Raw genomic sequence first — 21,921 nt, 5'->3', positions numbered from 1 at the left:
AGTCACGGGCGGGAACAAAGGCACCTAGAGAAGCAGTTTTGACAACGCGTGGTTGAGTAATTGTCTTCTAGCTAAGAAAGCCAGTTATTGGCGTTATTTATTGTGTTTGTGTCATTGCGATCTTCCTTCCTTCCCAGAGCTCCATCCAAAAGATTATTAAACCCGGAAAAAACCCAAGGAATATAAGGGAGAAAAATCTCATAACAGCCGTCGTCCCTCTCATGTCATGTCATGTTATGTCATGTAGCAAAAGCCGAGTGACAAAACAGAGGAGAGTTCGTTGTTAGCGCTTGTGACGAGAGGCGTTGATTCAGTGGGTGGCGGCCTGCTTGTTGGCCTCGGCCGAGGCGTCGTCCTTGTGCTCCTTGACCTTGTCCGCGACGGCATCGCCGGCCGCTTGGACACTGTTGGGTAAACTGTGTTAGCGCACATATTGCCTTGACGAAGGGGTTTTTTGGAGAAAGCGTACCGAGTGCCGATGTTGGCGTTTTCGTTCTTGGCAACGTCCTTGTTGGCCTCCTTGGAAGCAGCGTGGGTGGCGCTGGAGATCTTGTCAGAGACGTAGTTGCCGGCCTGCTTGATGGTGTCCATGATGATTGATTGTTTGTGATGTAGTAGTTGAAAAAAGGAGTTTGCGTGTCGAGTTGTGATGGTTGTTTGTTTGTGATCGCTGAGTTGATGTTGTTTCTGAGAATAGAAGAGATGGCTCAACGCCGGAGAAAGAGGATGGTTATATAGACAACGGATGGCCATTGGGGGAAGTTGCTGGTCTAGAAGCCAGATTCGCATTCCGCAAAGCGTTGCTTGCGTGTAGAGACGACGTCATGGAAGTGGATTCTCCCGTTCGGCCCTGATTGCTTTGGTAGAGGCCGAGAATTGCGACTAGTACTACGGAGTACTAGGTGATAACAACAGGGGATGGGATGTTTGAACAAGCAAGAACCAAGACCGGTGGAGGGCAACCATCAAGGCATGTGTGACGTCAGGGAAGGCTTGTCTAGCAAAAATGCGGTACAGATATTTTCCAGTGCTCACACAGATCTCGCAAGATGCGGATCCTGGCGGCTAATACAGCAAAGTAGGGTGCTGTGTAGTTGTCGGCGATGGTAATTCTAATCCGTACATAGTAAGTCCTGTCTTAATATTGTCTTATGTGTAGCCCCTGTACTACAAGCATGTAGTAGCGGGCCGTGAATGTACTTTGCGCTACGAGGAGGATGCGATTGGTCGCAGGCCGTGATTTTTGGGCTTGAACGACAAGTAGCTCAGGCGGGTGACATCCAATGTCATTGTCGCCTCAATGGCAGGAGCTGCATGTAATCTGTGCCACAGTGGGCTCGGGCAGCTCTGTGACATCACCATATCCATCTAACAAGAGAAATGACGTTCCGAAAAGTGGATCCTTAAACCAGCAGGCCCCAGACCTCGGGCCAACATTCCCGCGGACTGTGACGTAATAAGGAGTGGGTCAGGGCGCTGCAAATCGGCTGCACCCATCGGCTGTTATAGCAAGTCGCCCTAGTATTGTACATACTGTACATACATACATACAGTGACGCAGCCTCCATCCTCTTGCTTCCCGGTTGCTATCCAACCATCTCACGCGTTGAAGCATGAACGTTGCCCAATGTCAGGGACTCTGCTCTAGACTTTTCAACAGCGCGCACTGTGCAGAATGCACAGTGCCGATAGGTCATTATTGAGACGGCAATCTGTGCCGCCGGCAGTTGAACGACTCCAGCGCGGCTTCCCGCATCCGGGAATCCGTGGCCGAATTGCTCCCCTCTGGAAGACGGCCTCCGTCGAGATGAATACTTGGTAGTCGACCAAAGTCTTTCAAGTGGATGTTTGGACGTGTGAGTACCTTTTAGCGCGACCCCATTTCGTGCTGTTTGCTAGTACTCTACAGATCACAGTACACGCCCGCGATAGACGACTGGCCGCGGCGGGGGTACTGTGCTTTCTTTTCGGGTGTGGACCGCCGTGATTAGCGTAGCCCGGGGTAAATGAGGGGCCGACAAGTTGCTTGCTCATATGTTAGTCCGTAGCAAAATCTTCGCCGGCTTCCGTCGGTCAACCACCACGCTTCGGCAGGCGGGGGCTTGCGGGTGTGGCTGTTGGCTCGTCGTTGGGAGGCTCCTTTGTAAGACTCGGCCTGGCTTGTCACGGTTGGGCTCTTAAGAAGGTTGTTAAGCCACCCGCGGCTTGGCCTTGGTGAGTATCAAAATCACTGCTAGAACCGAGGGCGGGGAAGGGAAGATAACCCTGGGGAAGAATCACGGATCCATTTATTTCATGAAGCCTGTTCCGAGACGAGTGCAGCAAAGCTCTTCGTGAAGCAGAAAGGTTGCGCGTTGCTAGGATGTGTCACAGTTCCGGTATTCATCATCAACCGCGAATGGAATTAATTCGAACAGGAACTGAAACGAGGGGCATGTACGGATGACAAACTGAACCACAGTCTCAATTGTTTATTTATCGCGTGGAGCTCAATATACCATCTTTAGATCGGTTCTGTTTGCGTCGATTATACACTAATAGTGTCTAACTCAAGGATTGCTCCGGGCCATTGTTTTTCTCTTTTTCAAAACAGAAAGAAAGAAAAGAAAAAAATAACCCAACTGTTTCCTTGATTGCCCTCTGCCGCAGCCGTTTTCAAGCACGCAATCTAGGAGCTGCATCAGCCATGTCCAGCGCGAGTCAAACGAGAGTGCAGAAGCCACCCCTGGTGGCCGTTTTCCCTTTCCAATCTTGTCCAGATTCCAGATCCGTGCATTCAAGAAGGGGTAGGATCACTGCCAGCCTCGTCCTCCCTGCCTCCCAAATATTTCAGGCTCCAAAAACCTTCAGCGCGGCCGCGGCCAAAAGGGGTTAAAAAGAAGAAAAGATCGGTCAAGATATCCAATCGAGATTCAACCCCGGTTGTTCGTTAGCCCCTCTTGGACGTATCGGGGTGTTCTCAGAATCGAAGCAACAAAAGAAGACGCCGACCCGCCCGTCCAGGAAGACAGCTGAAGCCAATCCGGGGCTGATGCTATCCACCAGTCCTGAGGGTATTTGGGAAGAATCGAATGAGAGCTGAGGATAAGTATCAATAAGAAGAAAAGAAGAAGAAGAAGAAGAAGAAGAAGAAGAAGAAGAAGAAGAAAGCATCCCAAGATGCTACCACGTAATTCTGGTAACCCTGGTCTTCAAATCCGGTGTGCCGGTTTTGAGGTTTCTCGAGCCGAGCTGTATGACGGCCGAGCGCTCGCGCAGATCGAACTCGACTGCCCTCACCATGACGCGCTTTTCTTCGGGTATGGGTATCGTCTTGGCTTGGTTTTGCTGAAGGGAGTGAGTGCTGGAGGAGGAAGCGCGGCTCGAGGCGGCGCTGGGAGAGACGGATCTCCCCCACTGGCCGTCAGCGAATTCCGAGCGCGACCGAGAGTGGGGGCTATCTCCGCCGGCATATGGCCGGGCGTTTGTCTCCACGGGGCTGGAACCGGGCGTGGGCATCGTGTTCCCGTAGGTGCTGTCGAACAACCTGGCGTCTTCTTCCTCAACCTCGGCGATCCAGGTGCCGATTCGAGCCGTCAACTCGCTGTCCCACATGCCCTCTCTGCGAGCGCTGCTCCGCAGCAGTTGGATGGCTTGCCGACGTATGTGCGGATCGCGGCACTTGGTGGCGACGACGTAGAGCGGCGGGACGATGCCCAGGTCGGCGCTGAAGCTGGGCTTGATGTGGCGCGCGGCATACTCGCGGCCGCCAAAGATATTAGGCGCGCAGCGGCTCTGGTGACGGCAGAATGCCGGATCTGGGCATCGCTTCGCGGCCGCTCTGCGCTCTTCATCACCGACCACCTCCAGTGCGAGTTCGACAATCGTCTTGAAGTAGGGCGTGAAGTTGTCGAAATGCATCTCGCTGTCGCTGAAGGTCATGAGGAAGAGGATCTTGCCCATGGTCTGGAACATCTTGAGCACGGCGATGGCGGCCTTCTCCTGGCTGCTCACGCCCGGTGCGGTCCTAGATGCGAGGATGTGCTCAAAAGCATGCGACCAGGCCTCGATATCCTTCTTGAAAGAGACGCCGTACTGTTGCAGCGACGCTGGCAGGACGCCCATGACGCCGTTCTGGGCGTGGGCAAACATGATTTCGGTGAAGCGGAAGATGCGCTCGCAGAGCCTATCCCAAGCCAGGCGCGCTTCCATAACAGATGCGAAGCGGTCCGGGATGGGCTCCTGGCTGATGCCTATCGGCGATGACGCGTCCGATGCGGGGGACCCGGGGTCTTGCCCTTGGCTGGACGTCAGGCGCACGACCCAGGGCTGGGGGAAGTGGAAGGCCATGTCGTAGGACTTGGCCTGAATCGCGAGCCGAGTGAACATCTGGGTGAGCTCCTCCTCTACCGGCTCGTCGGACGCAGACAGAAAGGCCGATTTCCTCTGGGCTCGCAACCGTTCTAATAACCCCAGCCCCGCCTGGATCTGGACGATGGCTTGCTTGTGATCGCCGACGAAGGAATCAAAGCATGCCAGCAGCACGCTTGCCATCAACCTCGTCCTGTTCGAGGTCGAATCGGCGGTCTCTGCCTTGACCAACGCATTGCAGGCGTTGGAATACTGCCTGAATGCCATCTCCCAGTGCCGCATCGCGTTATCCCCCGGGTCCCTGTCTGGATAGGGGGAAGTCGGTGGTGACTCGTTCGACTTCTCGAGCGTCTTGTATAAAGCGCCCAGCGCCACAACGGCATGGCGTATCGCCGGTGCTGAGTGACACTCTTGCAGGACACTGCGGGTCCAGAAGGTCGAGTCAAAGAAGCCAGAGAGTTCGCTCGCCGTTTGCTCACGGAACAGGTGGAAGTACTGGCCCTCCTGGTCGGTGAATGGTAGGCTTACCGACGGGCGATACAGCATCACCGGAGCACCGGCGGCGCCGGGCGTCATCGGAGGCGTGGTACGTCGGTAGGGCTTCGTGAGCCGCCTGGGAGGCAGTTGGACTGGCCGGTGGTTGGGTGGTGGCGCACTCGCCGTATCGGCCGCAATCGGTTTCGGGGCGATCTTGATTTCCTCGAACGGCCTCGCGCTCCGGGGCGGCGGTGGGTAGCCGGCGCACACTCGGCCGCTGCGCCTGCAATTGTAGCATTCTGGTCGCTCTTCGCCACACTTAATGCGCCGCTGTCTGCAACCGGTCAACGTGCCATTCTTACATTGCAGCGATGGGAAGCAGATCGGGGTCGGGGTCGAACGCAACTTGCAAGAGGCACACCCCGACTTCACCTTCTTAGAAGACCGTCGTTTCCTTCGGGGTGCATCACCAGAAGCGTCGGCGGGAAGGGTCGGGGGTAGTGCTGGATCCATGGTCGACGCCATGGTTGCGCGTTTAGGACGCTATGGCTCGCGCTAAGCGCGGTTGCTGGAGTGCTGGACAAACCAATGCTACAGAATACCGCCTTGCTGCGCCGAACAATGCCCAGTCGCCCGCAGGGTAATTGTACAGCTGGTGTTGCCTCGTGCCTTGAGTTAGGAGAAACGAAGAAAATCGTTCACGGAGGACTTGCGTTTTTACACTGGAGTGAAGAGCCGTCGGCGACGGCAGCGGACGACTGGCCACTGTCCGCAAGGCAACTCGGAAATCGTTCGAGGCAGTTGAAGGTTCCGCACAAGGGAATGCCTGCGACAGACAAACAGCCCTGGATCGGATTGGCAGCGGATGGAGAGGGGAGGTTAAAGAAGTCTCCGTCGGCGAGACAGTGGTCCCCTGTCGCGGACCGTGCCCCACTCTTTACGCTAGTGTACTCGAGGTGTAGTGTATGCGCGAGGTCGAGGGTTCCGCCAACTTTTTATCGCAGGGGTCCCATCACTTTGATGAGATGGTGAGATTGAATGCTCGGAAGCAGGTCTCAGAAAACGAGGGGCTCAGGGTCCTCACAGCTGCAAGGAGCTTCCACGTCCTCCCAATTAAGTGCTTTGTTTTCTTTTGTGGCCGACGGGATTGAATCGCACAGAGGGCTACAGCGAAGAGCCTTAGGGAGCGCGCGGACTTCGACTCATTCGGCCACCTCACTTGTGCTTTGGGTGCTTCGGTTTGGACAGCGTGCCACAACAGTCGACGTTACCTCCGGAAGTTTCCTGCTTTCGTGGCTTCGCGCGATATGGCCACGGGCGGTTTGGGGAAGGGTGTGTGTGGCGGTTGATTGCCAAGATTCTCTCGCCAGGTTGCAAGTCGCAAGTCGCGGAATGCGGCGGTGCTCGTTCATCAGGACAGCATGCGGGTCATTTCCACCTGAGCGGCCTCACTGTCCTCAAAGGCACCTTCCTAGACAAGCGTGCATGGAGTCATGCAGTGGGCTTAGTGTAGAGTGCATCCCTGGATCTGGACCCGCTACCCGCTCACCCGTTCCAACCTTCCGCTCCTTCGGGTCTCCAACGCCATCAACCATCACTTTGGCTACACTGGTGACTATCCTCGTCTCAAAAGCTGTTGCTGGTGGTTTACTTGCTGCCCTGCACATCATGCCGCTATCTCGCTTAGGCTTGTTCCCGGCTTTTCTGGGTAACCTGGAACAGCAAGTCCGTTTCAGGCTCATGGTGGAACGCTATCACAGGCTGTTTCCGACAGTGCGCATGTTTGCATAGGTGTATCTACTGTACAGAGTACTAAGTCCACGAGAGAAACGCCAAAGATGGCTTGGTCCTGAGGCTCGGTTCTCGGGGTCCAAAGAGGCGCACGGCCCGGCCAATGATTTTCTGGGGGCATTCAGCCCTACGAGTGCTCTCTCTCGCTCATTGTTTACGAGTATTGTCATTGGCCTGTCCGGTCCCCGACCAGTCCCCGCGCAGTCGATTGACGCCAGAGCGTCCCGCAACTGCACTACACTACGAGCACAGTCCGCTAAGGTATGTGCTGTTCTGTACATGCGTTTAGCTAGAATCCGGGAAGAGAAATCACCTGCATGCTTCCGAGGTTAATGACTGCAGCAGTCACCAAATCAGCCCTACCTGCCAACCACTCTTGGCGCTCCACACTCGGCCTCGCCGTCTCACTTCCTGACGCGTGCGTGCAGCTCTTCCACAGTACGTTGAACCCTTTTTTTTTTGCTCGTTGTCTGGATGCCGGGAATACAAAGTGCAGAAGAGAAAAAGGGTAAGAATGGGATCAGTATTAACGATGTTTAAGGAAACAATGGTTTAGAATTGCTTTTTTTCTTTGTCATTTTTTTCTTTTTCCTTTTTTTGGTAAAGGAAAGAAGACACAAAACTGAAGGTCTGGCTGGAGTAATCAATCAAAATGCCACCGTAGAGAATGCCCTCGAAAGTTGTTACCCAAAGAGGCTTGCCGGCAGTTCTACGCAAGAGGTGGAATTCGCGGCTCAGGCAGGCAGCAAGCTGCGAGCTCTCCGACCTAACCATTAGGTTTGAGCTCAACGAAACACCTGGAAAAACTGTTGAAACTCGCAAACGTTCTGCAGAATGGAGGTGTGGCTCTTTGTCACAGTCGATCCCCAGCAGCCGGAAACGCACTGCGCCACAAATCCAAGATGGGGGTGGCATTGTCGAACCCCGCGTCGACCTTGGCGAAGCGAGAGGCGGTGAGCCGGCGGCTGGACGGTCTTGGGGCACACGACAAGGAACAACGTCTAACACAAAGTACAGTACACGATGCGCCGACTTCGTCCAATTACTATCGACACGTTGACGAGCGGCAGTGGAACTCTTGTTAAAGCCAACCAAGCCTTCCATTACAGTGGCCTGTGCACAACGCTTCCGGCGCGTCTCTGGGGGAAACCGTTCGCCCAAGAACGCCGGTGGCGCTGCGCGAAGCCTCCCCGGCTTTTACATGATCTGCGAACGAAGAATCTTGATGGAGGTCTGGTCATAGACGGACGCCAAGCCCGTAAGAACCTCCCGATCGGGTCATGCTGTTTGTCGTTCGTTAGTGGGGTTGGGCTGTGCTGCTTGGTGCAGGGTTGCTGTACTCCGTAGTGTATGTACTGTACATACATACATATGTACTGCAGTATGTATGTACGGATTACATAGTGTACATACTGGACGCGCTTCGGTCCCGCTTCGGAAGATTCGAGGGAGCTTGTTTCTTGTGCCATGGCTATCGCACAATGTGACTCGATCGTCCAAGACGGGCAAGCTCCTTGGAAGACTGCTTCATGCTCACTCTGAAAGGACACCCTCGAGTTCTAGTCGCTGAGAAACGGCTGAGCCGCTGCTAAAGAGCCCCGTAACCCAATAGGTTGCAAGGCCGGTCGACGGTGAAGTCCAGTGCAACCTATTCTACATAGTACGACCGAGGACCAAGCCCGAACAGCCAGTCGGATGAGGTCCGAACGTGGTGTAGCGCTTCGTGGCTCCCTTGGCATCAAATTGAACTGGCTTCGTCCATTCAAGACGGCATGGCAGAAGAGGGCCCTAATCATGCTCCAGAGTTGAAAGTGTTTTATATCAGACGCTGATGGTTTTTGCTGCTTCTGGCTTTCCAAGGTACGAAGTAGTGTATGTATGTAGTGTACAGGACCTATGTACTGTGTGTAGCTTATCCATACGGAGCGCTGCCCTGCGAGGATCTAAATGGGGGGAATAAGGTTGGCGCGATCCTCGACCGCCGGGCCGGGCCAGGGCTGCGCGTCAATTGGGCTTCCCCAGCTGTGGGCTCCCTGGGTCAACCAATGTGCCCCCACTTTTGCATCTGCCGACAACGAGGGGTTCGGTGAATCGCCCACGCTCTCAGACTCACAACACAACCCAGCCATATACACTACGCTATGGAACCCTTTGACCAACCGCCAAGATGCCTGCCCCAACCCTGGATCAGGTCATCTTCCCCGAGCCAGTTCACCACAACCTGTCACGCATCCTAGGCGATCTCAAGCGGTCCAACTTGTCCATTACGAACCGGTTACGGTCGATAAGCCAGGATGCCGCTTTTGTCGAACAGGTCGCGGATGCGCTGAGACTGCCGTTGATTGCGAATGAGCGATGCGGCAGTTGGTATATTGACCCTGCGCGCAAGGCCGGGTCCGCGTACTTTAAGAGCACCGATGGCCATACGGGGCAGTGGAAGTTCAGCCTGAGGAGGCTGAACTTGCATTTGCTGCCGTTGATTGGGGAAAATAATGGGTAGGTTTGCTTTGCTTTGCTTTGCTCTGCTTTGCTTTGCTTTGTCTCGTCCTTGTCGTTGGCCGCGACCCTTGGCTCCTTTATTTACGTCATGTTAGCCTTCACGACACAATACTCTGAATGACAATAGCTGATAAGCCCCTGCAGCATCATCATAGTCGATTCGACCCGCCGAGGCAAACGTGCAGCAGCCCCTCGCCCCTCCCCTCTCCCCCCCTTTTACAAACCCAAGACCTCCCATTGTTTTCTATCCTTGACCCCTCGCCATTAATGAATGCCCCCTCTTCTTTAAACCAGGCCTATTCGCTGACGGCAACGCCCAGGTATGCCCGACGCGCTCAGCAAGACCGTGCCCACCTGGTGCGCCGTCCTCAACCGCGCCCTCTTCCCCTCCCTGGCGGACTCGCACGAGCTCTACACGCCGCCCAACGCGGTCTCCGCCTCGGAGGCCTCCCAGATCGCCGCCCTGCTCCCCGCCTTCGTCTCGTCCTTCCTCTCCCTGCAGCTCGACCTCGCGCCCCTGCGCGCCCAGCTCGGCGGCCGGCCCCTCCGCCCCTTCTGGGTCACCCAGGAGGACGACCTGTCGGTCCTTGCCGACGGGCCCCTGGGCGCGGCCCACCGGCGCCGCGACGGCGACGGCGACGGCGACGGCGACCTCGCCGGCTTCCACCCGGTCGTCTGCTGCACCGCTTCCAGGCGCGTCGTCGGCACCGGCACCGAGGCCGCCGAGGCCGGGGGGTACATCCAGGGCGCCGGGGATGACACGGAGAATTGGGCGCTCGGGTTGACGGCGGGGATCTTTTGGCGCTGGAAGGAGGATCTGCTTGCCGCCGGGGAGGGGGAACTCCCGGACTTGATTGGGGAGTTGGTCGCGAGGGAGGACCGGGAGAGGAGAAGGGGGGAAGGTGGCGTACTGAAGGAGGTGGTCAAGGGGAAGGGTCTCTTTGTCGGCTTGTTAGGGGCCGAGGTGGGGGAGGAGGCCTGCGTAGTGAGGCTCGTCCCGAAGGCGACGGCGCGGGAAGGATGGGTCAAGGGGAAGAGGTGTCTGGAGGTGGGGATCGGGAAGAGCAGGGCGGCGAGCCGGCTGTTGAGGGATGCGCTAGGGCAGGTTTGTGAGTTTGTGTTGGCGTACCTGAGGGAGCCGGACCCGGTCGGGAAGGATGCACCCCAAAAGAAGGCAGTGGTGGTGCTCTGCGAGACCGGAAAAGACTTGTCGGTGGGCGTTGCTCTGGCGATCTACTGCTGGTGCTTCGACGACGCCGGAAACGTGCGGGAAGACGACGGCACGGAGGTGTCGTTCAACAAGGCTGGCATCCGGGTGAGGCTGGGGCACATCGTCACCGCATTCCCGGAGGCCAACCCCAACAGAGCAACGCTGCAGAGTGTAAACAGTTTCCTGATGGATTGACGGAAGTAGATAAAAATTCAAGGTGACCGACAAGATCAGGAAGACGAACAAAAAAAGAACAAGGTACCCAACTCTTCGCTATGTCTATCATGCAACAAACAAAACCCAACGCCTGCCAGAGATTGCCAACCACCCAGTCAGTGCCTGAGAATCATGGGTTCCCGTCCGTTAGACCTCGCCACGCTGAACCTTGGCCAAGCAGTCCTCGAACTCGCTCCAGTCGTGCATGATGATGACGGCGCCGGCCTCGGTCAGAACCTTGACCATCTTCTCCCTCTCTGCCTCCTTGTACGGCCCGACGTAGCCGATGACCTTGATGCCGGCGCGGGTGCCGCTGAGGGTGCCGCTCTTGCTGTCCTCGACGGCGACGCACTCGTCGGCCTTCTTGCCGAGCTTCTCCATCGCGTGCAGGTAGATGGCCGGGTCGGGCTTGCTCGTGGGCTTGGGCAGGCTCGTGGCGGCCGAGAAGATGTCGCCGCCAAAGTACTTGGACTGGCCGACCTTGTCGACGCTGGCCTGGACGCGGCGGAGGGCGGAGCTGCTGACGACGGCGAGCTTGTACTCGCCCGAGGCGGCCAGCTTGGCGAGCACGTCGTCGACGCCCGGGCACGACACGAGCTTCTCCTTGAGCTTGGCGATGACGACGTCCTCTTCGCGGCGCACGTAGTCCTCGAGCTCGGCGTCGGTCAGGGGGAAGCCGTAGCGCTTCTGCAGCGACAACAGCATGCCGCGGAAGTTCTGGCCGACGAACTCGACGATGAGCGACTCGCCCGTGAAGGGCTTCTCGAGAGGCACATTCTTGGCGGCGGCGATCTCGTTGATCAGTTCGGCGCAGCCCTCGAAGGCGAGCTCTTCGGACAGCACGAGGGTGTTGTCGCAGTCGAGCAAGATGGTGTTAATCTGAAGGCAAAAAAAGAAAGAAAGAAAGAAAGAAAAGGTGTCAGCGAGCTAGAGGCAAGGGATGTGGTGCTGTTTTTATTACGTACCTTGGACATGGTGACGATTGGTGTATTATCGTTCACTCGAGATAGAGACAGAGGACTTGGAATTGGTCTGCGATCGTCCACCCGTTGAGCTCGTGGGGTGCAAATATGGCAAAAAAGACAGAGGAGGTGCCCCAATTGACTTTGGGAGTTGTGCTCGGGCAAATAAATAGCGCGCTTACCCCTTCAGGTCCCCCTTTGAAACCTTCCCTTGGCCGTGCCTGTGAAGGAGAGGGATGCGAAACCAACATCCAGGTGCCCCGCTGCCGTGCCCCTCCAAGAGTAAACCGTGCGAAGTAAATTTACACAGTAGTCGCGCATTTTGGGCCCTCTGATAGGTCGCCGTTGGGCCCAAGTTTCAAGGTTTCCAGGGACCGCCGCGCCACTGACGGCATGATCGACAAGGCAGGGCAGGATGTTGGATGGCGGGGTGGCGGGGTAGCGGGGCACGGGACGGTTTGAAGACGGCGAACTGCATCCTCGATCACGGCGTGCTGCGACGCCTTCCCGCCATCGTGCCGTGACAACCGATCATTGCTTCGCTCAATTGGGAGAAACACGCGGTCACCTTTTGGGTTACTGATAGCTGGAAATACTTGCACATCTAAGATTTGGGGCGGGGTTGTTGGAATAGCAAAAATACAGAGGAAATCGCCAGCGTTGTGTCGAGGAGTAGACACATTCTTCGGGACAATGGAGTCACACGGGATGCTCGTGATGAAGATCATTCGGAGCAACAAACATTCAGGGTCCTCTCGGGCTCGGCCGCTGCAACCCCATTCTCAATCTATGGCTAGCCGAAAGCCGATCTCGAGAAGTCCTCTTCGCGCGGTTGTGGGGCGCGATCTTGGTCCTGAGGTTCGATTTCATTCCACCGAGGCCCGAGTCCGGGTGCGGTTGGAGCCCACAACTTGCATCAACCCGGCGAGCTTCTTCGGATTGCCCGATTCTAGCGTATGCGTTGAGCCTCTCGACATCAGATGGTCGCCGTTTCCGAATAAGGTGCCCCCTGGTCCCCCCCCCCCCCCAAAAAAAACCAAAAAAAAAAAAAAAAAAATCTTCCACACTCACACAAAGCGATTGCAGAGAAGCGAGAGTACCTGAGCTGAGGCCAAAGTTCCGACAAATCTGGCCCTGGACATGCACCTATGTTGACTTGCAGTTACTGTACATGCCGCATACCTATCTAACGGCTTTAAAGGGTTCTAGTGGCCTTGGTGGACCACCGGCGCTGGGTGGATTAGCGGCCGCCGAGAAAGCAAGGCTCCGTGACCGCATTGTAGACTCGCTCTCTGACAATGAGTGTACACAACATTACATATATATATTACTAGACTAGTTCAGGGACTACTTGTGCTCCATTCCCGCCGTGCCAAACATCCCCCTATCCGGATCGACACTCAGCTAGCCCTCACGCACTTCAGAGTGGTGGCAGCTCCTCCCGACAGATCGGGCACTGCAGCTTGTACCGGAACCAACCCTCCAGACACTTGGTATGGAAGATATGCCGACACGGCGTGACCATGTACGCCCGTCTCGCGAGGACCCCGGACAGACCGCCTGCCGCCGACGGATCCCTCGCATTGGCTCGCACAACAGGCACCTCCAACACCTCGGTGCAAATCGCGCAATCAATCTCCCTCAGCATCATACCATGCCTCTCCAGCTCCTTGGCCCTCTCCCTCCTCTGCGCCCCAACCTCGCCCGACGACGATCCGGCAGACCAGCTCCTCGTCCTCCCCGCCGTCGTGACAACGGGCGAACCCGCCGCGCTCCCGCTCCCGTCCCCTTCTTCACCACCGTACGGCGATGACAATGAAGCGACCAACCCGATCGGCAAGCCTCCCGCCTCCACATCACTCTCCCTCAGCACCGGGTGATACTCCCAGACTTCGGGCATCCAGCTCTTCGGCAGCCCGAACCTCGGCCCCAGCACGTCCTGCACGGCCAGCGCCACGAGCTGGCACCACACCCACCCGACCAGCACCAGAAACGCCGTCACGTCTGTCTCCACGAACAGGATGTTGTCCTCCCTCAGGTAAAAATACGCAAACGGCGCCAGCCGCAGGACCGACTGACCGACAATGAACCGCCAGGAAAAGGCCCGACGGCTGTTGCGCCAGACGTTGCGCCGGATCTGCGGGATCCAGAGGGACAGGTAGGCAAAGGCGAGGAAGTGGAAGAAGAGCGAGCGGGCACGGGGCGGCCAGGAGAGGGACACGGCTATGAGGAGGAGGATGGCGATTCCCACGAGAACGAAGACGCCTGTTATCGAGGCGAAGGTGCCTACATCCGGGGCTTGGAACGGGCCGGCCGCTGTGGTTGTAGCAGTGGCCGGGGTGGGGAGTGCAGCGGCGCCCCTGGCTGTGTTCTCGGCTATTTCCGCGTCGATGTCTTGGTCGGAAGGGATGATGATGGGCGGCGACGGAGGCCGGGTTGCGGTGTTGGGCGCCGGAGGGGGGACGGTGCCCGGGGTTGTTGCGGTGGTCGACGCCGGGGCGGCTGGGGTTGTTCGCGGGCTGGCGGTATCAGCGGCTCGGGCCTGCTCGCGCCTGCGTTCTGGTTCTTGGTGCTTGTATATCTCGGACAAGAACCCTGCCCCAAGTGTCATGGACATGAAGGCGGCAAAGGTGAGTATGAGCGAGGGGAGGAACGTGTTGGACGCGGAGAGGCTCCAGGTTGTCGAGCACGCAAAGATTAGCCCATCTGCCAGGAGCATCACGGCCACCGTGTGGAAGCTGATACGCGCCAGGGTAGAGGGCGTGTTGGACTCCCTCATCTGCACCTTCAACAGCCACAGCTGCGCCATCAAAACAGCAGCGAACGCGAACATCCAGGATTTCGTCCGTGAAAGCAGCACCTCTGACTTTACCCCAACCAGGTGGTTTCCCTCCACCGACGGAAAGAGCGGCGGGCCCTTGGACTCGAGGTAATACCCGCAGTCCGGAGACCAGGCGACGAGCGACATACGCAACTCCGCCTTGCCTCTCGAGGGTGCTCCGGTTGGGAACCGAAGCTCTCTCTCCATCTGGTCTATCAGAGGGACGAACTTGTTGTCAACCCCGTCCTTTCCTATGAAGCGAGGGTCGAGTGGGTGTAGCTGCAGGTACATGACGTACTCGCAGCGCGGCACTGGAACAGAGACTTCCTCCTCAACCAAGGGCGTCCATGGGTTGCTCGCGTCGGCGAACCTGCTTTGCTCTTTCCTGCTCAAGACCTCACCCACTGTTCGGTTCAGCAACATCTGGCCCGAGCGATAGAACTCTGGGCTGGGGGCGAGGTGAGGCAGACCGAAAATGCCAGAAAACTTCTCGGTTGTCGTGGTGAGGAGGATCGATCCCTGTCTCGGCCAGTGAACACCGTAGAGCTTCACGACAAAGCTGGACGCCGAGTGGTCTTCGTCTTGGATTGTGGCCTCGACCGAGATCGATCGCGCCATGCGCCCTGAGGACCGCCGTTTGTCGTCGCCTTCTTTCTCCTCATACACGGGGTCGCTGGCATCTTCTGACAGCCGCAACAGGATGGTCCCATGCGAGCCGGTCACGTTCCAGCCCCACGCATCATCGTCGTCAACCCAGTGTACCCCCGGCGCTATCGCGCTCAGGTTATAGCTCCTCGCGTGCTTGGTCACCGAGCCCGGCCTCCGCACCCATTTGCCCTGCACGGTGCCCGTGGCGTTCTGCCAAGTCTTCCACACATGACCGTGCGCCCAATCGCCAGCCCCTTTCGGCGGCGGATAGGCATGGCGACTCCATTGCCGGCACCGATCCTTGAAGTAGTCGAGATCACCCCACACATAGCCGTCCGTCTCCCGGAATCCCGTCAAGTTGAGATAGCGCGGTGCCTCCCACGGGGGAGCACCATCCTTTGCTGCCCCCGGAGAGAAGTCGCCCCACTCGGTGCTGTTCAAGATGCTGTGGGCGGCCCATAGGCGGCCGAGGCGGGGCGCGCCGAAGAAGGGAGCTGCGATCAGGCCGGGAGCGTCATTTCGTGACATGAGCGTCACCAGGACGAGGAAGAGGAAGAACCAGAGGCGCGCATTTTCGCGTGGCAGCTGGGGCATGATGGAATGGACGGGAATATAGACTCATCACTCGGAAATGAAATGTTGATATTCGATGTCAGGAGAAGATGGTCATGGTGAACTGTCGACGGCAAACGGTGATGAGATGTCGAGGTGGTGAACCCAGATTTGGAAGCCCGACAGACCACTGAACGACCTCATCAGTGTTTTGCCGATGTGCTCCGCTTTTGACCGAGCCGTCGGGGGAAGAGGAATCGTGTAATCAAAGGCCGGCTACTTTTCCATCATCAAGTCGCGTTTGGGTTGTCCCGCATATTGCATGCATCGACCGTTCATGAAGTGGCAGCAAAAGAGGATCGAACGGTCTGGGTCGTTGATTGGGGAGTGATGCGTTGCCGTGGTCTTGGCGTTCAGCGCCACAAGGCACAACGAACGTTCGGTGCCAATGTTGCCTTCGACTTCTTGGCATAGTTGGTACTGCCCCACAATGGCAACTCCCTTGACCTCGAAACGCCCCGTAAATACACAGCACGACCGTGTGTAGCAGGTTCCCCTTCCTTCCCAGTCTTGTAAGTTAGTGGCAGGAGAGCGAAGAAGTTTGAGGCGGAGAGCAGAGCTCCGTATTACTTAGCACCTGAGACTCCAACATCATCGAGTGTGTCGCATAATTGCAAGGGATCGATCGTCATGGCTTCCAACAACGACTCGAACGCCACACAAAGCGTAAGCGTGAGTAACCCGTCAAGTAGTTACAAACTCGAGCGCGACTCGCTGACAACGTGCATTAGACGAGCGATGAAGCCCGCGGAGAGCTTACAGCCCAGGTCGACGACCTGTTGAACACACTTTCCAACAAGTTTGCCAGTGTGTCGAGCGAGATCTTTGCTAAGAGTAGGTTCCACATGCTAACCCGATGCTACCGACAAAGAAGCTGATCGAAAACAGTGGACGAGATGTCACGCCGTCTCGACAACTTGGAGGCGCAGTTGATGGCAAACAAGGACAAGAACTCCGGGCCAAATTAGACGCCTGAGCAACTGACTTGTTCTGCACGGAAACAGGAATGCGAGTATATGGAGTTTCACATGCGGTTTTCGTGGGCATAATAGCAGAGCTAAGTTGAATGCACGCCATGGAAGCACAAGATCGTATTTTGTTAGAACCGTCATTATCTGTACATGTTGGCACTCGGGGTCCCGACCAGACCATTCGTCACTTAGCTTACAGCTCCTCCTTCTCGCCATCGGTCGCCTTCTCGACGAACTTGCGGAGGACATTCGTCTTAATCGTCAGCTCGTCCAGCTTGGTCGGCACCAGCCCGCCTTTCTTGATGATGCCCTCCAGGCGCGCGAGCTCCTTGGCCGCATACTCCTCGCTCTTGCTCAGCTTCTCAAACACACGCAAGTAGTACTTGGCATACTTGGCCTGCACCTCGTCTGTGAGGGATTCAGCAACCTTCTTCGCCTCGGCAGCCGCCTCAGCCAGCGCGGTGCCGCCGACCAGCTTAGCAACAATGGTGTCAAGCGCCTCAACCGTGCCAGCGGTGGCATCAAGACCACCACCAGCGACGCGGTGAGTGCCGGTCTTCTCATTCAAGAATGTGACGAAAGATTCCTCGGAGCGTGCGCCGTTGTAGTCCTCGGGCGTGGTGCTGCCCGCAGGGAAGAACTTGATGGTCGGGTACCCGCTCACGCCATACTCGGCGGCGGTGCGCTTACCCGTCTCGGCGTCGGCGTCGACTTTGGCAATCACTACATTGGACTCGCTGGCAAAGGTATCGGCAAGCGACTCCCAGGTAGGTGCAAGCCTCTTGCAGTCTGCAGGATGTTAGCCGAACTCTCTCGACACTCGGACTGAGGGGAGAACCTACGTCCGCACCATGGAGCAGTGAACGCCACCAAAACGTTCTTGTCACCGCCAATCTGGTTCTTGAAGGTGGAATCCGTAAGCATTACCACGTTGCTGGGTTTGGCCGCCTTCTTCCTCGGCCGGATGCCCGTCTTCTCCGTGATGAAGCTGGACAGCGACTCCAGGTCCCGCCCGCCATTGTACTCGGTCGGCTTGTCGCTCTTGCCGTCGAAGAACTTCAGCGTGGGGAAGCCCTGCACGCCGAACCGCTTGCCGAGATCCCGCTCGGCATCGGCGTCGACCTTGGCGATCTGGACCTTGTCTTTGGCATGCTCGAATGCGAGGGCGAGCTCTTCGTAGACAGGAGCAAGGTTCTTGCAGTGGCCGCACCACGGGGCAAAGAACTCGACGAGTGTTGGCTTGCCGGACTTGAGGACTACCTTGTCGAAGTTGTCGGGGATGAGGTCGAGGACGGCCGACTTGGCGGCAGCGACAGCCGTAAGGCCGGCGAGCACGAAGCTCTTGAGGAGCACCATGGTGATCTAACCACGGTGAACAATTAGGAGAGCAAGCGGATTCGGCTCGGACGCGTCGATGAGAATTGCGAGAGCAGGGCAAAAAACAATAATGAAAGGGAGCAAGTAGAGAGAATAAACAGTAAAGCCGAAGCAACTCTCGGCGTCGCAACAGGCGAAAGGCGATGCTTTGAAATCGCAGCCACCCCTGGGAAAGATGCCACTTTGCGTCCCACCCAACAAGCTGTCAGCAGGAGCTCACCCCTGCCATCGGCAGTTCCAGAGACTACTACGGATAGTTAGTATGCCCGCACCCAGGCTCTGTCCCCGTCAATTGAGCGATAAGGTCCCCGTAAACCGATAACAAGCCACGGGCCACAGCCACATCAGCCACCAACCAACCAAGCCCTCCCGCACAAAAAAGTCCCCGCCAAATTCGACCAGCCTCAAGTTGATCGAAATTTCGGCCGACCATTGCGAGACCGACCGCTTTTCCACGACGACAGCCAAACTCCGCCCAACCTGCAAACCGCAACAGATATTCCTGCTTCCTAAGCAAGAATCTCCTAAACGTCAAAATGGCTCACGAATCCGTCTGGAACTCGCGCCCGCGCAACTACGGCAAGGGCTCCCGCTCTTGGTAGGAACACTCGACCCCCCGGCAAACCGCTCAGCTTGGCGTGATTGTACAGGAAAAGAGGGAGGAGGAGAATGGAGGGAAATGAGGCAGGAGACAGAGATGCTGACGATAGTCGTTTTTTTCCTGGATAATAGCCGCGTCTGCAACCACACGGCCGGTCTGATCCGCAAGTACGGCCTCAACATCTGCCGTCAGTGCTTCCGTGAGAAGGCTGCCGACATCGGCTTCGTCAAGGTATGCAACGACCGCAGAATTTTAGGCCGATTACTCCGCATGAACGACATGCCTTTCTTCTTTCCCCGCTCAGAACCACTTGCCTCTAACGACCACACTTTACCACAGTACCGGTAAACGGACCATGACAGCCAGGGGTCGAGTTGCGATGAGTTGATGGGGGGGAACGGATGGATGGATGGATGGTGGAGGATGGACATATCGGTTGCTTTACTACGAACCGATTCCGACGAACACGAACCACGGCAAGTTCTAAACTTGTTTTGCTCGGGGCGCGAGGGAGAAGGGGTAAAGGAACGCCTGCCTTGCTAGGAAACGGATCGGGAAGCCAAATGCCAACTTAGGTATTGATTCCGCGGTTGGAGTCAATGTCGCAAGTTAGCTGGCTTTGGAGTTCATATTGGGGGCTGTCTTCACTTGCATGACTTGGGCCAAAGGGGAATGCAAAAACGGAACCACATATCCATCCTTCCTTCCATCCACCGTCCAACATGGCTCATGGACACTGCTCCTCCAGCTCTTATTTCACGTTTTGAGTGGTGCGCAGTTTTAGACTCCTACACAGCCTGTGATCCACGTTGAAGTGTCTTCTAACCCCATCAAGTCGACCTCGGGTGAATGAATGCCTATATATACACAGACATTTTTCCATCTCGCAGTTGCCTGAGCAGCCTCGACTTCCAAGGATAACGCACAGATATGACAGAATGTCCCGATTTTATCATCATCGACCTTCATTATTGCCTTATAGATCTCTATACTTACAAGAATAAGACAACGCTAGAAGGGGAGGGGAGATCAGCGAGCCCCCACTGAAGTCAACCCACGCGGGCGGCTCCCAGGATTGGCGCCTCAAAAAATAAAAATACATCATAACTAGGTTTTTGTACAGTAGCGAGTTCTTGACCCCGCAAGCGCAAGCCCGCCCACAGCCCCATGGAACAATGAACCCAGAACCCGGTAGGTTATCGTACTCGCCTGTAAATGCCTATCCATCCTTGTGCAATTTTCACTCCCCCCCCAGCGACATCACAATCGTACATTGACTGCCGTTACCGTAGCAGGCCGGTCGAAGGCTTTACTCGATAATGCGGGTGATGAGACCAGTGGCAACGGTGCGGCCACCCTCGCGGATGGTGACGCGCATACCGGCCTCGAGAGCGATGGGCTTGTGGATCTCGGCCACCATCTCGACATTGTCACCGGGCATGACCATCTTTGAATCGGGATCCTCGGTGCCCTCAGGGAAGGTGAGGGTGCAAGCCTCATCGGCGGAGCGGATGAACATCTGGGGGCGATAGTTCTGGTGGAAGCCGGTATGGCGACCGCCTTCCTCCTTGGTGAGCGCGTAGAGCGAGAGAAGGAACTTCTTGTGAGCAGTGACGGTGCCGGGCGCGGCGACAACCATGCCGCGCTTGATGTCCTCGCGGCGGACGCCACGGAGGAGGAGGCCGGAGTTGTCACCAGCACGCGACTCGTCGCAAGACTTCTTAAAGGTCTCAATGTCGGTGACCTTGGTCTTGATGACCTCGGTGCCCTTGCCGATGATCTCGACATCAGCATCCCTCTTCAGGACACCACGCTCCACACGGCCCGAGACGACGGTACCACGCCCACCAATGGAGAAGACATCCTCGATGGAGAGAAGGAAGGGCTTTTCGGTGTCACGCTCGGGGGTGGGGATCCACTCGTCGACGGCGTTCATGAGCTCGTCGATCTTCTGCTCGCCAATTTCAGGGCGCTTGCCCTCGAGGGCGCAGAGGGCGGAGCCGAGAACGACGGGGGTGTTCTCGCCGTCGAAGCCGTAGGAATTGAGAAGCTCGCGCATCTCCATCTCGACAAGCTCCAGCATCTCGGCGTCCTCGATAGCGTCGACCTTGTTGACGAAGACAACGATCTTCTGGACACCGACCTGGCGGGCGAGCAGCAAGTGTTCACGGGTCTGCGGCATCTGACCGTCCGAGGCGGCGACGACAATGATGGCGCCGTCCATGGAGGCGGCACCGGTGATCATGTTCTTGATGTAATCAGCGTGACCCGGGCAGTCGACGTGCGAGTAGTGCCTCTTCTCGGTCGAGTACTCGATGTGGGAGGTCGAGATGGTGATACCACGCTTCCGCTCCTCGGGAGCCTTGTCGATTGAGCCATAGTCGAGGTAGTTCGCCAGGCCCTTCTCGGCTTGCCTCTTGGTGATAGCGGCGGACAGGGTCGTCTGCACGGGTTAGGTCAGCTCTCGATTCGCAGCGGGTTGGCAGGGGCATTGTTGTAGGCGGACCTTTCCGTGATCGACGTGGCCAATTGTGCCTGGCGCCCAATGTCAGCACGCATTCGAGCATCAATGAGGTGCGACAACAGCATACCGATGTTGACGTGAGGCTTGGTGCGCTCGTAGACGGCGTAGGCGCGGGCAAAGTTGAGCACCGGTGTCCTGGATTCGCGCTGCAGCGAGACCAGAGGGCTCTGGGACTGTCGGAGAGAGAGGCGCGCCGCCCGCAGAAGCGGGGTGAAGGTCCGCAACGAGGCAGGCATCTTGGGAATCGCTCGCAAAAACACCGGGGAGAGAAAGGAGCGGAGATGTAGTGGAATCGACAGTCAACAAGCTGCGCTGTTGAAGGACTCGGAGCGTTCAAGCGGAAAATTTGGCTCGCCAAAAATTCGGCAGTCCGGGCCAGGGGTGAGCACGGATCATCTCGCGTCGTGTGCCGCGCTAACTCCCACTGTGTAGTGCCTCTCTGTGGGCCCTTGACAACAACGGTTCTTGTGCACCTCCCTCCTTGTCGTCTCCCTTCTGCAACAGCCAGAATAGAGGAAGCCCATTCACTTTACGATATCCATCGAGTTTGGCTATCAGTCCCGCGGCTGAAGCCGATGCAGCATTCTCGTTCCAATGCACTTCCCCCGTCGTCTAAACCGTGAATTGGCTTCGAAACGCACAAACAACAGCAGTTGCACACCAGCCAAGAACAGCCCGAACATCTGCTATTGTATTATTACTCTATCTCTCTCAAGCCTACAGGTACCTTTTAAACCTGAACTACAAGCGAGAATTATACGGATCACTCTTTTCCCTCTCAATTGGTCATAGGCCCTAAGTTCATGATCAAACGGAAACTGGCCAAGTGCACCAAAGAGGGCCATGCTTGGAATATCTATAC

The 21,921-nt window shown here is 56.8% G+C and overlaps 8 protein-coding genes across 8 annotated transcripts; 2 read left to right on the top strand and 6 right to left on the bottom strand.

Annotated features, from left to right (window-relative positions):
* Positions 1–33: 33 nt before the first annotated feature.
* On the bottom strand, positions 34–675 carry MYCTH_2314555 (uncharacterized protein). The gene is made up of 2 exons (XM_003661421.1): positions 470–675; positions 34–404 (listed from the first exon to the last, which is right to left on the bottom strand). The coding sequence occupies exons 1-2, from the start codon at positions 589–591 to the stop codon at positions 311–313; spliced, it is 216 nt and encodes a 71-aa protein (XP_003661469.1). The 5' UTR covers positions 592–675; the 3' UTR covers positions 34–310.
* A 2,343-nt stretch (positions 676–3,018) lies between these two features.
* Positions 3,019–5,682, bottom strand: MYCTH_2300906 (uncharacterized protein). Its single transcript, XM_003661420.1, has 3 exons — positions 5,549–5,682; positions 5,234–5,479; positions 3,019–5,161 (listed from the first exon to the last, which is right to left on the bottom strand). The coding sequence occupies exons 2-3, from the start codon at positions 5,350–5,352 to the stop codon at positions 3,163–3,165; spliced, it is 2,118 nt and encodes a 705-aa protein (XP_003661468.1). The 5' UTR covers positions 5,353–5,479; positions 5,549–5,682; the 3' UTR covers positions 3,019–3,162.
* Positions 5,683–8,604: 2,922 nt separating this feature from the next.
* MYCTH_2300905 (uncharacterized protein) lies at positions 8,605–10,606 on the top strand. Its single transcript, XM_003661419.1, has 3 exons — positions 8,605–9,114; positions 9,262–9,296; positions 9,438–10,606. Exons 1-3 carry the CDS (start codon positions 8,786–8,788, stop codon positions 10,520–10,522), a joined length of 1,449 nt encoding a protein of 482 aa, XP_003661467.1. The 5' UTR covers positions 8,605–8,785; the 3' UTR covers positions 10,523–10,606.
* MYCTH_2300903 (uncharacterized protein) lies at positions 10,607–11,727 on the bottom strand. The gene is made up of 2 exons (XM_003661418.1): positions 11,509–11,727; positions 10,607–11,422 (listed from the first exon to the last, which is right to left on the bottom strand). The coding sequence occupies exons 1-2, from the start codon at positions 11,515–11,517 to the stop codon at positions 10,691–10,693; spliced, it is 741 nt and encodes a 246-aa protein (XP_003661466.1). The 5' UTR covers positions 11,518–11,727; the 3' UTR covers positions 10,607–10,690.
* An 832-nt stretch (positions 11,728–12,559) lies between these two features.
* Positions 12,560–15,875, bottom strand: MYCTH_2300902 (uncharacterized protein). Its single transcript, XM_003661417.1, has one exon. It carries the CDS (start codon positions 15,566–15,568, stop codon positions 12,926–12,928), a length of 2,643 nt encoding a protein of 880 aa, XP_003661465.1. The 5' UTR covers positions 15,569–15,875; the 3' UTR covers positions 12,560–12,925.
* Positions 15,876–16,262: 387 nt separating this feature from the next.
* Positions 16,263–18,011, bottom strand: MYCTH_2300901 (uncharacterized protein). Its single transcript, XM_003661416.1, has 2 exons — positions 17,400–18,011; positions 16,263–17,346 (listed from the first exon to the last, which is right to left on the bottom strand). Exons 1-2 carry the CDS (start codon positions 17,911–17,913, stop codon positions 16,751–16,753), a joined length of 1,110 nt encoding a protein of 369 aa, XP_003661464.1. The 5' UTR covers positions 17,914–18,011; the 3' UTR covers positions 16,263–16,750.
* Positions 18,012–18,368: 357 nt separating this feature from the next.
* Positions 18,369–19,358, top strand: MYCTH_87600 (uncharacterized protein). Its single transcript, XM_003661415.1, has 3 exons — positions 18,369–18,532; positions 18,667–18,766; positions 18,875–19,358. Exons 1-3 carry the CDS (start codon positions 18,471–18,473, stop codon positions 18,881–18,883), a joined length of 171 nt encoding a protein of 56 aa, XP_003661463.1. The 5' UTR covers positions 18,369–18,470; the 3' UTR covers positions 18,884–19,358.
* Positions 19,359–19,482: 124 nt separating this feature from the next.
* On the bottom strand, positions 19,483–21,370 carry MYCTH_66068 (uncharacterized protein). Its single transcript, XM_003661414.1, has 3 exons — positions 21,127–21,370; positions 21,042–21,070; positions 19,483–20,978 (listed from the first exon to the last, which is right to left on the bottom strand). Exons 1-3 carry the CDS (start codon positions 21,293–21,295, stop codon positions 19,845–19,847), a joined length of 1,332 nt encoding a protein of 443 aa, XP_003661462.1. The 5' UTR covers positions 21,296–21,370; the 3' UTR covers positions 19,483–19,844.
* Between the last annotated feature and the right edge of the window lie 551 nt (positions 21,371–21,921).

Source organism: Thermothelomyces thermophilus, chromosome 2 (genome assembly GCF_000226095.1).
Source record: "Thermothelomyces thermophilus ATCC 42464 chromosome 2, complete sequence".
In the NCBI taxonomy this organism is placed as follows: domain Eukaryota; kingdom Fungi; phylum Ascomycota; class Sordariomycetes; order Sordariales; family Chaetomiaceae; genus Thermothelomyces; species Thermothelomyces thermophilus.
Note: the sequence above shows the minus strand (reverse complement) of the source record. Positions and strands in the feature narration are given on the sequence as shown.

Bases quoted from the DNA above. Each gene is read 5' to 3' on its own strand.
- MYCTH_2314555 (XM_003661421.1), bottom strand. From the start codon at position 591: ATGGACACCATCAAGCAGGCCGGCAACTACGTCTCTGACAAGATCTCC. The intron at 405-469 runs GTACGCTTTCTC...TTTACCCAACAG, and splicing joins AACGCCAACATCGGCACTCG to TGTCCAAGCGGCCGGCGATG.
- MYCTH_2300906 (XM_003661420.1), bottom strand. From the start codon at position 5,352: ATGGCGTCGACCATGGATCCAGCACTACCCCCGACCCTTCCCGCCGAC. The intron at 5,162-5,233 runs GTTGCGTTCGAC...GACCGGTTGCAG, and splicing joins TCGGGGTGTGCCTCTTGCAA to ACAGCGGCGCATTAAGTGTG.
- MYCTH_2300905 (XM_003661419.1), top strand. From the start codon at position 8,786: ATGCCTGCCCCAACCCTGGATCAGGTCATCTTCCCCGAGCCAGTTCAC. The intron at 9,115-9,261 runs GTAGGTTTGCTT...AAGCCCCTGCAG, and splicing joins TTGATTGGGGAAAATAATGG to CATCATCATAGTCGATTCGA. The intron at 9,297-9,437 runs GTGCAGCAGCCC...GGCAACGCCCAG, and splicing joins TTCGACCCGCCGAGGCAAAC to GTATGCCCGACGCGCTCAGC.
- MYCTH_2300902 (XM_003661417.1), bottom strand. From the start codon at position 15,568: ATGCCCCAGCTGCCACGCGAAAATGCGCGCCTCTGGTTCTTCCTCTTC.
- MYCTH_2300901 (XM_003661416.1), bottom strand. From the start codon at position 17,913: ATGGTGCTCCTCAAGAGCTTCGTGCTCGCCGGCCTTACGGCTGTCGCT. The intron at 17,347-17,399 runs GTAGGTTCTCCC...AACATCCTGCAG, and splicing joins CACTGCTCCATGGTGCGGAC to ACTGCAAGAGGCTTGCACCT.
- MYCTH_87600 (XM_003661415.1), top strand. From the start codon at position 18,471: ATGGCTCACGAATCCGTCTGGAACTCGCGCCCGCGCAACTACGGCAAG. The intron at 18,533-18,666 runs GTAGGAACACTC...CCTGGATAATAG, and splicing joins GGCAAGGGCTCCCGCTCTTG to CCGCGTCTGCAACCACACGG.
- MYCTH_66068 (XM_003661414.1), bottom strand. From the start codon at position 21,295: ATGCCTGCCTCGTTGCGGACCTTCACCCCGCTTCTGCGGGCGGCGCGC. The intron at 21,071-21,126 runs GTATGCTGTTGT...ATTGGGCGCCAG, and splicing joins CAAGCCTCACGTCAACATCG to GCACAATTGGCCACGTCGAT. The intron at 20,979-21,041 runs GTCCGCCTACAA...TAACCCGTGCAG, and splicing joins GCCACGTCGATCACGGAAAG to ACGACCCTGTCCGCCGCTAT.